This window comes from Mesoplodon densirostris, chromosome 8, assembly GCF_025265405.1.
Source record: "Mesoplodon densirostris isolate mMesDen1 chromosome 8, mMesDen1 primary haplotype, whole genome shotgun sequence".
Lineage (NCBI taxonomy): Eukaryota > Metazoa > Chordata > Mammalia > Artiodactyla > Ziphiidae > Mesoplodon > Mesoplodon densirostris.
The window spans coordinates 65,243,785-65,257,771 of record NC_082668.1 but is presented as its reverse complement, the minus strand read 5'-3'; the positions used below and the strand labels follow the sequence as shown (position 1 = coordinate 65,257,771).

The 13,987-nt window shown below is 36.3% G+C and overlaps 1 protein-coding gene across 4 annotated transcripts in view; it reads left to right on the top strand.

Moving 5' to 3' along the window:
- ZEB2 (zinc finger E-box binding homeobox 2) overlaps positions 1-13,987 on the top strand; it is a 130,073-nt gene that overhangs the window by 83,253 nt on the left and 32,833 nt on the right. For all 4 annotated transcript variants that reach the window (XM_060107378.1, XM_060107377.1, XM_060107379.1 and 1 more), the window contains 2 exons: positions 6,247-6,504; positions 11,367-11,438. In XM_060107378.1, coding sequence (XP_059963361.1) covers positions 6,247-6,504; positions 11,367-11,438 — 330 coding nt within the window. The remainder of the gene's footprint in view (positions 1-6,246; positions 6,505-11,366; positions 11,439-13,987) is intronic.

The following is a 13,987-nucleotide window of genomic DNA, read 5'->3' as shown; positions in this document are numbered from 1 at the left end:
AGGGGATGAGTGCCTGCCATCTTCCCAAGATGATCCCGTAATAGGAAGTTGGTAGAGTCTCAGAACTGGCCCCTCCCCACTGGAACTGTGTGCAGAATTTCCTCTCTCATTTCACTTAATATGCATATTTTTTACATAGCTAATCTGAAATGGAAACATTTTTATCCCTATACTCAAAACTGCTTTTGTTTTATCAGCTGACATTTTACAACTCATTAATTTATAATGCGGGTTTAATGCCTTTGAATGTTCCTGGGATAAAAAATTAAAGTGACCAAGCTAGTTTGTAAAAAGGCTGACTGTAGTATGTTCATAGTAGCTCTTTTATAACAGTGTTTTGTACGGGAGAGCACATTCCATGGGAATATTTCAAACTGGCGTGGTCCCTTCTCCTAGCATTAATTAACCTTGCATCCCCAAGTGATAACATTATTCCCATTTTTAAATTGGGAAATTAAGGCTCCTGCATTTCAGTGACACATATCCAAATTCAGAAGAAAATCTCTGTTTGAATTTGCTTTGCCTTGTTGTACCTATCATGAGACTCCCGTTATTAAATGAAAACTTGAACCTTGATTTAGTCCTATGATCTTTATCCATCCAAGTGCAAAGGGAACAAGTTAGCTGTGATAAAGAAGGGGAATCAAGGATAGATCTTCCCTGGAAGAACACATTGCTGAATAAAAATCCTTGAAGAAGAGCTGCATCCTGTTTTTAGTAGCACAGTACCTGGAAATCAAACTCTGGTGGCAAGGGGGAGGAATAAAAGGCTAGGGTTCAGGTGAAGAGGCTTAGAATGTCCCCCAACATTTACCACACATAAAGACATTCTAAGAAAGCAACTAGACCATAACCCAGTGGCTCAGATGTACGTGTTCTCCAAGCATCTAAGAGATTTAGGAAACCAAATGACTCATAAAATTCCAAAGGTCTTCTTTTAAACTTTAAGCCATATCACCAGAAGAGACATTTTTAAAATGAGCTTACATGTCTATCTCACATATTAGCTGAAGGATGAATCGTACTCTCTCCCACCATGGGCCTCCTACTTGATACTTTTGCAAATGAAATTTTAAGTGAAGGACCAACACCAAAACTGTGACTGGCACACATTCAGATCTTCTCGTTTCACTTAGAGCTACCACATAGCTCATCAGCAGACAAGACACTGGGGCCATGGTCCCGTCTTTATTATTATTTCAGTGGTTATCAGTGTTTCATGCTCCACAAACTGCAATCACACATGCAATTTCGTAGTCTTCTTGTGGCAACCTCATAGACAGGGAGCACATTACCATTATTTTTTCCCATTTATACCAAGTTTTCTTGGATGATAGGCCAAGGCCACACAGCTGGTTACATATTGGGACTGGGACAAGAAGACAGGTCTTCAAGCTTGTAATTCTGGGAACTGCCTCTTTATTTCTATTGTTTCCAAACTATTGTGGGAGACATGGGTGTATTGTTAGATTCTGGTAATTGATCAAATTGGTAGGCTTCTATAACTCAAATTAAAAGGATCCATGAAAGTAACTATCATCAAAACAATTTAAAATTAAGCAACAATCTTCATTTGGGAGCATAAAAACCCCCAAAGTCCCAGGGATTTCCATTCCTTTACTCTGATCATGTGGAGTTTAAATTTAGATTGCATTCTTCACTGGGAATGTATATTATCATGTATATTTCCAGGTGGCTGTTACCTGCCCGAAGATGTGCTTTTAGCCCCCAGCTTTGCCACTAAGTGGCTGCAGGGCCTTACGTGAGTCATTTGACCTCATTGTACCTGTTTTACCTCCTTTGTCAAATGTCCAGGGTTGACTTCGTGTCCTTCTAGCACTACAGTTTTATATTGCTCTGTCTCTAAATAGATAGTAAGCTTCCTGAGGTGAGAATAGCGCATCCCTGTGTGCTCTGGACTCAACACATTGCAGGTATTAAATAAATGTTTGATGATGTCATCGAAAGACTTATTGGCACACTTAGTTTGAGTGGAGTTATAGAAGATCATTATTGACCACCTTATTAACAATTAACTGTCTATAACCTGCATATGTAATTTTCCTTTACATCAATAAAATGTCTGCTTCTGGTGAACATGAAGTATTGTCCCTTAATATCAGTTCTTTTGCATGTTAATACATTAGCAACTGATTCTTATTTGTACTGTAACTGACAGAATAAAGTAGAGAAAGCATATAAGTATGAAAAGGGGTTAGTTAGGTAACATTGTATAGGGCATCTTCAAAACAACAGTTCTGGTATTTCAAATGTCAAGCTAATTATCAGCAATGTTTAAATGCTGTGATAGGCCATTTTTGCAAATGCTGAAATTTTCTGTCAGGTATGGACATTATAAAAATGTCACGTTTTGCTACTATTCTGTTACATGTCACCAGAATACAAAATCTGAAAAAAAGTTAGATCAATAGACAGTAAAGAGAAACCATTATTTGTTTTGCATATGATTGTAAAATTAATTGGTCTGGTGCTAAAATTTAGAGTATTGTTTACTTAGAAGGAAGAATAGAGAGAATTTAATATAATGCAATCTGGTGAGGTGAAAATAATGCTTACTATAGATAAACTATGAAGCCTTTTAAATACAGGTTTTTAGTAATGCCCATTCAGATATATCTTTCCAGGCCCATTTGCTATAAAGCAAATTTAAGTATCAGCTTTATACCCTTTGGTAACCCCATATTACACATACAGTTTTAGAGAAAATGAAACTTTAATATGATTCCACATAAAATGGCAAACCATGCCAATAATTCATATGCACTTCATATGCAAATAGTTTTATCCATCAATTATTATGTAAACATGGTATCACATGGCAAATTTCCCTGTAATACAGTACAGTACCTGTATATAATTATGGATGCATTTTGCCAATGCAACTGTTACACAGAATTGTAATTAATTCCTCTGAAGATTACTGGGAGAGTTTTGGATACTGATGCTGTTTTTGGACATTTATTACTGCTCTTTAGTTGGCTTTTTGCTGTGCCTCAGAGACAGATGTAAAATTAGTGTCTATTTTGAGCCAGCAAACAGTACATCTTTCTCTTGTTTATTGAATTGCAGAAAGGAATTCTTTGGGCTCCCACTTCTTTGTGGTTTTGAAGTAACCGTCTGTTTTTCTGCCAGCCATGTAGCTCTAATACATGTATAAAATTTTGCTGAGACTCATGCAAGGGGTGGCTTATTTGGCCTAATGTAAGGACCGAGTAGAACTTTGCTACATGTTTAGGTGGTTCTGTGCTTTTGAATGTTGAATAAAAAATATGTACCATAAGTTTAAAAATTGACACAGTACTAATATATTCTGACCGATGACCCTCATTTAAAACCAGTATATGTTGGTTATTATACAAAATGAAATCTCTTCTTTGCAGAGACAAATCTACATTATTAAGATCCCTTATGCCAATGGGGATGATGGTGGGCAAAAAAAAGAAAACAGGAACAAATGAGAAAATGAGCTTATTTTATTTCCTAATGCAAATGGAGGTAAACCCATCATGTCCTGGCCATTCTATAGTAAGAATATTTTGTGGTGAAAATTTCCCCAGTGCTTACACTTGGCAAATCCACTGACTAGACTTGAGAGAAATATTTAAAGGAAAATCCTGGGCATTTAGAAGCGGGGGGATGAGGTGGGGAGCAGGAAAGTGCCATGTCCATATTAACGGATTTAATTTTGATTGTCAGAAGGTCAACCAGAAAGAACAGAATGAAATTATCTACTCTGAGTTCAGATACAGAAACTTTGTTATGAATTGTTTTACCTGGATTTTTTAAAAGTGGGGGTAAGATACCAACATAATGGTTCTGGGAAGCCATCCAATGGGAATGGACACCCTAGTTAACACACTCTGGAAAAGATGGCACACTGCTTCTGTAAGTGAACTTGACAGCAGTTATTTATTTAGTTTAAAAGTATTTACTACTATTTGTGAGCGAGAACCCTAAAGGTTGTGAAGTATTGTTGCCCTGTGAAGGTGATGGATGCTGTACTCCTGACCCTATATGGTGAGACATGACTTCATTGCTTGTTTAGATTGTTCTGATATTTGGGACTCCTCAAGGGCTGTTCATAAATCATTTATCTCTCTTCTTTTTTTTTTTCCACAAGAAAATATTTCAATTGTATTGCTGCAGGAACACTCACGTGTCACACGGGATATTGTGGTCCATGAAGAAAAAGACCTTAAAAGGCATGGTTGTTTTTCCAGGATAAAGGCCTTTTAATGCCTGTCCAGCCTTAGATAATTTTATTCACTCCTTCTGGACCTTTCTTTATTCCTCCTGTGCCCAGAGATCAGTTTTTAGGAGGTGGGTTGAAAGCTTCCCAGGCCTCCGGAGCTTTTGTTATAACCCCACCACTCTCACCAGCCCCCCACCTCCGCCCCGAAGTCAGCGTTCAGAACATTTGTAAAGAATCTTCTGCTTGTTGCTAAGAAATGGTTAAATCTCAGTCACCAGGAAAAAAAAAAAAAAAAAAAAAAAGCACATTATTGATTGTACTAAGGTATATCTGGACCACACAGCTAGAGCAGAGATGTTAGAATATCTCTCTTTTTGTAGATCTGAGGGCATTACCCAGCCTGAACTTGCCTAAGCCCTTGTGGTCACACCTCTTGAAAAGGTTTTGTTTCCCCCGTCAATTGGTATTCAAACCAGGTCAGCAGATTCTGTTTGCCCGGCTCCGCTGCCGTTTTCATTTTAATTTGCACCTGTTGTGCAGTTGTTCCGAAGGCAAGTGCAGACCCGCGGATTATACAAAGATCATATTATGAGCAGATATGCACGGTGTAATCTTTTTGTCCCCAGCCTCACATGACAGAAAAAAATCTCTCTCTTTTTGTTCCTTTTTTACTCCCTGGGAACCTGTCAAAGCAAACAGATATGACTGACTAAAATTTGTAACTAGACATGTTTCCAGAATTCTCCAAAAGCATTATGAACCTGACTCACAATCCTTTTCATTTTTTTCCTCCTTTTCTGCCACTTTTGTATAATCCGATAGCTGGCAAGAGCCACTTGAGATAGCTCAGTTGATAACTTAGCAGAGGATTGCTTTATTAGGCGCAGAGAAATCAAAATGAACCTGAAAATTGTTTGCGCTTTTTTTTTCCACGGGCTCCTTTTTATTTTCTTTCTTTCTTTCTCTCTCCCTCTTGTTCCCATGATGTCATGGTTCTAACTTGTTTTTTTGTGTGTGTTTCTGGAGAGTTGGGTTAACAGTTCTTGGCAATGCTGTGTGTGCGTAACGGCTGGTGTGTTTCTCTAGCTGAGCTAATGCCCCGTGTTTATTACTCTAATCTTTCTTGTCTGGTGGTAAAGTGGACAATTTATGTACTAGCATGTAGGCCGAGAGCCTGTGAGGGCTGACTAATTCAGAAACAGCCACCTTCAATTGAGTTCACAGACCTTATTTACAGGCTGTCTATTTTAAGAAAAGCTACTGAGCATTGCTGGGGCTGAGGGCTGCAAAAGCAGCCCGCCGGTTCTCGTGAGTTATTTTAACATTTGTGTTGGTCTTGCCTGTGTCACTTTGAAATCTTCTGTAATTATGGCGCTATGAAGACATCTCAATAGTAGTATTAATGGCCCAGAAGATATGGCTTTTCCTCATTTTCTGCTTAAAAGATTGGGATATAAATGGCCTTAGCACATGATGGTTGACGTAGAAGCAACAGTGAACCTTTCAGATTGAGCAGGTTTGTGTACGTGTTCATGTATTTGAGTAAATAGATGGACGTTGTGTGTGTGTGTGTGTGTGCGTCTACCATTTCTAGGAATAAAACCACAGCTAATATAGTGAAGGCATGTCATATTTATAGTACAACATTTCATAGTAAACACTCCATGTCACTAAACTAATAAAATTGTCAATTGCAGATCTATTTTATAAGTTTGTGTGGAGTGTCAAAAGTGCGTATTGCAATATGTCTCCCCGTATATAGGCATGTTTTGAGTATATGCGCTTCTGTGGCTTTTGAAATTTTCCCATCTTTTTAGCAAAAAACTATTTAAACTCAGAAAGAGTACCCAGGTATAACTGAATAAGAATAAAGATGCTAAAGCATGAAAGATATTCATTATATTTTCCTGACGTGGTTGAGTAATTAAGTTACAAAAATACCAATTATTTTCCATTTAACTAAACATTCAGGGAGTGACTGATATTTTTCAACAGAGTGTTTAGAGTGTGTGTGTTCTGTGCTTCCTCTTCAGTGGTGAACTATGACAATGTAGTGGACACGGGTTCTGAAACCGACGAGGAGGACAAGCTTCAGATTGCTGAGGAGGACGGGATTGCTAACCCTCTGGACCAGGAGAGGAGTCCAGCTAGCGTGCCCAACCATGAGTCCTCCCCTCACGGGAGCCAGGCTCTATTGCCAAGAGAGGAGGAGGAAGATGAGATAAGAGAGGGTGGAGTGGAACATACCTGGCACAACAACGACATTCTCCCAGCCTCTGTAGATGGTCCAGGTAAGTGTCTAAAACAACTTGGCCCCTTCCTGTGCCATCTACCTAGTGGAGCGTCCACAACCAAATCGTTAAAATATTTCTTTCTAGAGCCCTCGCAGAATAGAGATACCAAAGCTGGTGACAGATTATGAAGTGATAGTCGTGTTATCACATTACAGCACTACTGACATCTTAGGAAGGGATTATGTTTCCGTCTGGACGCAAGTTGAACATGAACTACATTTTAAACACACAACGTGAAGGATTTGCACCACATGTACAATGTGCCAATTATACAACACCATCAAGAGCTATCCTCTCAGGATGGAAACTGGAAGCAAACATAAAAGCTCACAACTGATATGTATTTGAAAGTTTTGTGTAGTGATACAAACCCAATAACTGTCAGTTTAACAGTAGTTTCAATGTCTGTCTGACACCTCCTATTGTAATTCAACCATCTAATCATTCCCTTTTGTTAAGTGTGAATGTGATTTCACACTTCTACCTGGTCAGGTAGCTTTCTTTCTTATTATTTAACAGCTAAGTACTTGATAATGATTCTTGCTCTTTGGTGGGAATCTCTGGGGAAGTAGAAATGGTCCAAGGCCAACTCTAATAAAAATAAGGTGAATTATATTCAAACTAAAACTTCAGATGCCACTGTGAAAATGGAAATGTCATGGTCTAAAATTCACTTAGGATGAAACATCACCAAGGTATGAAATGATTAACAAACTAAAGGAGAATTAATCATATCCCCCTAAACTCCCTCTGATAATCTCTACTTGGTAAGGTGGCCCGTAAAATTTTTTTTAATGACCCTTCTAATTCAAACCTTCATGTCTCCTTAATCTCTGTTCCAAGACCCAGTGAGCGCTATCATGATTTACTCCACCTTATGTTTTTTTTTCCTCACGATATATATAACAATAGCATGTTTATAAATAGGTGAAATGGGTGGGAAGGAAATAAGTAAGCACAAGAGTCTACCTGTATGCTATTGTGATGTCGCAGAGTATAAACATCGAACATAGGCAGAGTCATTGTTTGGTATACTGGAAGGAGGGTAATAAAAGTACTTCCACTACTAAAGAACATTAAATGTGAAAAAAAGAAAAAAGATGACTGATGGCAGTTTGAGTGTAGTGTATTTGTTTTTCGTTTTCCTAACACACCGTGCCAAGTTTTGTACTCTTTCTGTTTCCAATTTTGCTTTCGGTGAAGGTTTCTTGAATCTCAGCAATCCCACACATAAACATTTATCGTTATCTCCATTAAGACTTAAGGTTTTAGATTTTCAACTATGAGGGAGAACTCAGCCAAAGATGCTTGAAAGATAAATACGTTTAATTAGGGGCAGAGGATGATCATTAAAGGAAGTCTGACTGCTGCAGAAGTCATTAACAATCTTAAATGAAATTTTTATTTTTATGATAGCCATTTACATGTATAATAAGAGCCAATGATTCTTGGGAGCAGTGTGACAGAAACAGAGTGTGGCGAGAACTCATGTAAGACATACTATTTAAATGAGCTGGTGTTAGCTATTCATATTTGTTAATGAACTAGATATGCAGGGCTATAAGAATGAATGTTCTGATGCTTTAAATTTTAATATCTAGAAATCAAGGGTAAGGATCAATTACTAGAATTTCCACCCTTAAAGGAATAATTATTAACGATATAACAAATGTACAGCTCCAAACTTCTGGGGAAAAAAAAAGTTTAATTTAAAAAAATTAAGATCAGTAATTGAAAAACAGCCAAAACAGCCATGTCAAGCTGTAGTAGTCTGTGATCATGGCAGCTTTTTGTGTTGGTCATGGATCATAATTCCAAATGTTTTAATATACAATAATCCATATGAATGCATTACAGACCCTGTTATCACCTGTAGTTAATGGTGCCTGTGATACAAATGAACAGGCTGTTCTTTGCTCTTACCTTTATGGTAAATAAACTAGCATTCTGGAGTCACAATAATTAAATAAAATGTAAATCCCTAATCTCATTTGGCTATTTGGACCAAGAAAGTTACCCAGCTATTACCTGTCTGGTTCTAATGATTAGTAATGATTTATTGTTCTTTTTTTTTATTGTTCCAAAAGTGCTCTGATGTGGTGCCTTGATGTCTAATGAAAAGAAATTGGTCTTAAAAAGCTACTCATTGTTTATCCTGACTCTTAGATAACACATTTTTCTTCTGATAAAATATTTTTCTTATTTATTGTTCAAAACATACAATATAGACAATAATTCTAATTCTGGTGCTGTTTTATTTAGTAGTGTTTTATCCCTGGTGCCTGGCTGTCTACCATCATACCTCAGCACATAGCTTTACTCTGAGATAAGCCCCCTCTCTTTTGCTCTCTCTCCCATGCTTTCTGTAGTTTGTCTGCAGGATGCAGGTTTTCCACTGAAGAGCGCAGTGGAGTTCTTACTGTGCCTTTCCGGTTCCAGCACAATCAAAGTTTTGTGTTTAGAATTGTCCTTGACATTCTTTCGTCCCACAATGGGGTGGACACAGTGTGCTGGAAACCATGACATCATTATCATTGACACAGACTTAAATAAATCACCTGCATCTTGGCCTCTTTCTGCTTATTCAAGGATTCTTCATCTTGAGGAAGAAAGTGCTCTTTATTTTTATAAACCTTCATCCCAAGGGTGACTGGAAAACGCAAACTTTTACAAGTGTTTTAAAAACAAATATACTATGTGGTTTTAGACACAGTATGCTGAGTCAGAGGTGTCTTGGGAAAAAATGTTTAAGGTTAGGCGTGAGGCAGAAAGACAGCCAGGATTGCCTTTAGTTCAGGGGGGGGGGATACTCCTAACCCACGTTATGATATCCTTCTGAATACGGATTCATGTGAAACTTAATTAAATAGGCATATGCATAGTATTTAAAACACATACCTGAGCTTGATGTTCAAAAAAAAAAAAAAAGCTTGATGCTCAGTAAATTGAAGCAAAGTACATTCTGGGTGAAAGTGACACCATCTCAGTTGCACAATCTTTGGTAAAAGAGGGTTATAGCTAAAGTATTACTACAGAATGCAGGGCACACTAAGTGCCAACTACACATGTGAATACCCAGCATTTAATAATTTGGGGAGCAACTACCTCCTGTAACTTCTCTTTACGTTTTCATAAGAAAATGACAATGAGGAAGGAAGTGCAGCAGAAATCTTGAACATTACCACTATTATGCAAAAAAAAAAAAAAAAAATGCTGTTAACTGTTTTCCCCTCAGTGACTTGATCTCTCAGATGGAAAACTTATGATTCTTCTGACTCTTGGCTACCAGAAATCACATGAGAGGAGCGAGGAAGAAAGACACAAAAGTTATATTTATATCTAGTACTGAACTTCTCAGAAATACCTTAATTTAATTCCTTACAGAGACTAATAAAAATATCAGATGAGGGAGCCTTTTAACCAATCAATTATTATAATTGACAATCAAGTATTGCTGTATATTGAACTCCTAAATGTTTTATGCAAAATGTCCCTGTGAACATATTCCTTAAATAAGGGAGAAGTCCAGGGCCAAGAATGAATTTAAAGTGGTCGTAGAATTTAAACAAATATCATTCAAATTATCTGACTAGTATTATGCCCAGTGGCATTAAATTAGCATCTATTTATATCTGTGTACTTTACCTTAAGAGGCTCATAAATTTTCAGTTCTGATGCCATAAACAGATATGCTGCAGGATACTACTTGAAAAACATATATTTTAATTTTGTTGTAACATTTGCTAGAATCTGTTTTTCTACCAAATAATTATGACTAGAATGTGATAAGCAAAAATGGTCAGGATAAATTTGGGAATTCAGAGAGTCCTATTTATAAAGTTTCTCTTGTTTTAAACAGAATGATTATCACAGAGAGATATTCATCCTGGATCATGTTTGGTTCTCATTAGTATTGTTATTGTAAAAATAAAAATTTTTAAAGTCCATGTTTAATTTACTTTCTTGAAGGATTTTTAACTGTCAGCTGTCCTTCTCTGACTTCACATATTCTACAATTTGGTAGGCAGAAAATCTGAGAGTTCTCCTACTCTCCAGACTCTTCCCATTTTAAAATATTATAATTTTAGAAGATGACCTTTTATCATTTATAGATCTTCAACTTCAGTGTTACATATTTTCATCTTCATCAGAACACTGAGCTGTTCTTATAGCTATGTTTTTCCTCAGAAAATGACTATGACTCCCTACTGGGGAATTAACGGTAAGGAAGAAAGATATTTATGGAATGGTAGGGAAAGGAATAAGGAAAATATGTTTTAGAAGTTTATATAAAACAGTGAAACAGGTGTTTTCAGTACCTCTGGGATGCTTGTTTTATAAACTGGGCATTTCAAGTTTTGGTATGTAGAATTAGGTTCTTTAAAATTTCGCTTGCATAGATTAGCACCATCATAGCTACTCCAAGGAGGGAAAAATGCATGAAAATAAAATAAGAAATTCTGACTTCTCTCTGATAATCCAGTGTTACCAGAGGCATAGCAGCCAGCGTGCCTCTTCGTCAGTACAAATACTTAGTTGCTTTTGACTCTTATTGAAAAAATAATATCTTTCCCCCTGTTTGTCACTAGAACTGCCACTAGAAGAAAAGCCTTTCGTTTGCCCCAAATAAGCACCTCTGTTTTTCACAGCTTGCAGTAATGCTTAAAGTAAATAAGTTCTTGTGCAGCTAGCACTATTGGATTCATTCAGTTGCCTGAACAAAGCTATTGTTTAGAGGTTTACAACAAGCCTTTTCTCTGTTTCCTTTAAAAGAATCTTCCTTGTTCCTGTGGTAAGCATGCTTAGTATAGTAAGCCTTTCTACAATTTTCAAATGCTAAAGATAATCTTCCCCCACAGAAGAAATGAAGGAAGACTATGACACTATGGGGCCGGAAGCCACGATCCAGACCACAGTTAACAATGGTACAGGTAAGTAAGTTTACCACGCCAAGGTCATGTTTGTCCTGAGTCATGTGGATTTAGTGAGTCAGAGACAGAAACACTGACCCATCCATTTGTATGTCTGTGATTTAACAATTAAGTCAGACTTTACAAGTCTCTTGTTTTGTTTCAAATCAGAATTCTCTGTTTTGGTATTTTATTCAGCAAATATATCTTTTATTCTTAAACCCTAATTTGCCCGTGAAAGTTAAGAAAACTGAACTGGATTTAAAAAAAAATCTTTTCAAAGCCTGAGTTGGGCAAATTTCTGGTAGTAATTTTTATTTTAAAAGACTGCATAAATATAATTTGAAAATTGTAATATAACATGCCTCTTCCAGTCACCCCTTGATATTAGTCATTGAGATTCAAATGATATGGTGTAATTTAGATTGTAAAATGTTTCTTCAGAACGACAAACCAAAATTCTGTGAATGTTCCTCATAAAAACTGATCATCTGAGTTCCTTTTTATCCTATCTTCATTTTATTTCTCAGTATCTTCTAGTTTCTCTAAATAATATTTTCCAGGCAAAAGTTTCATAAAGAATAGACAATTTCACTTCTTTTTAATGAAGCTAAAAAATTGCAGTAGGAAGGTAGTAAGTGGTGCTTTGTTTTATTCTGCTACTGCTGTAGAATGGAGTTTCAGGACAATTGTGACCTTCCATGTTCTTTCCCAAAAACTGAATAGCATCTCCTCTCACACCCTCTCACGTCACTAGTGCAAATTTACACTGACTCACTATGTTTATCTCTCTTTTCCTGGATAAGGCTAAGTATTTTTGGTGTTTCAAACAATCCTTCATACCACCATCAAAAATATTACCATAGTGCCCAGTATAAGGTTAACTTCTAAAGCAAAAGCCAAAAAAAAAAAATCACATAACTATTTCCACTCAACTCACCAATGAAAACAAGTCACAGTTTTATGAAGTTTTAGAAATGTAAATAATTAAGATGATATTCATATCTCCCTTATGTCGAAACACATCACAATAGTGTTCATGCTGTGTTTCTATTTAGAATGCTCTTATTAATAACTTACCATGCACTAATTTACATTCTTGGATATAAAATAAGAGAAATAATAAAAAACTATTGTAAATTTTCTTTCATTTGAATAATGTCAATTTAAGGTACAAAAATGAAACTGTATAATATGGGATTATGGAAAAGGTATAGAATTAGGAACCCATAATCCTGATTTTTAGCTACAGCTCTGGCAATAACTAGATTGCAACCTTGGGCAAGTCAATTGCCCTTCTTGGCACTCAGTTTCCACATCTGAAAAATGAATAGATTGCACTAGTTGCTTGTTAAAAATATTTCTAGTTTTAATATTCTATGTTGTAGGGGTACCATCACTGTGTAAAATAGAAATAAGATAAAATAACTTCTTATAAAAACACAGTAATAAAGAGATACCACAAATTAGATACTTTCTGTAATGTCCCAACTCATAAGATCAAAAATGGCTTCATGTTCCTTTTAAAGACAATTGTTAAATTTCAACCTCAAGCATAAATAAACTCTAATTTCATTAACTTTATAGGCATTTAAAATGTCGCTATTCCACAAAGTGACAATTTACTAGCTGTTTTATACACTTAAGGTCTAAAGTGGGGTTAATAAAAATGGTTCCTATTCAGAAGATTTAAAAATCAATTTCGAATGTTCCTTCACATAGCCTTAAGGTTCACCTTTTCCCATACTATTTACTATTCCTTATAGTTCATATGTATTCAGTCAATAAATAGATCAATAAGTATTCATTGAGTGTCTTCTGTCTATTCACTTTTGTGTGCACATGTTCTGGAAGATGGGCCAGGAAATCTTAGACATGGCTATTATTTAATTTGGAAGATGAGACCAACACACAAGAAAAAATAATAAACAAGTGAAAATATGTGATAAATATGCAACAAATAGTAGGAACTATAATTATTTCAAATTACAGAAATATGAGAGATCCTATGGGGTGAATATTCAGAAAAGGCTTCATGAAGGAGGTGAAATTTGAACTAAGTTCCTTTTCAGTAGTCGTGAAGGAGTGAGGAAGGTCCTTCTAGCAGAACAGGAGTGTGTAAGCCAAGGAAAGAAATTGTAATATCTATTCAGAGGATAGCAAGTAAAAGGATTTGGCTGAATCAGGGAGTCCTAGGAGGCAAATCATGGGAAATGAAGCTGGACATGTAAGTTAAATGTAAATGGAGAATGTAAAGCAACAAACCAAAGAGTTTGGGGCATGTTATACTACCGTGATTTCTGTGAAGAAAAACTAGACTTTGAGAGACCAACTGGAAGTCATTGTAGTTATTCAGGTGTGACATGACAAAAAGCCTGTCCTCAGGTGGCAACAGTGGTGAAATTAGTAACATGACTTCTTAACGACCAATTGATTCTCTGGGTGATGGAATCAAAATGGCTTCAGGATTACACATCCGCATGTTTAGAACATGGCAAATACTTGCTATTTCTAGATAAACAGAAAAAGGATCCAATTTTGAGAAGAACTTGAGCTTGTCTTTAGACAAG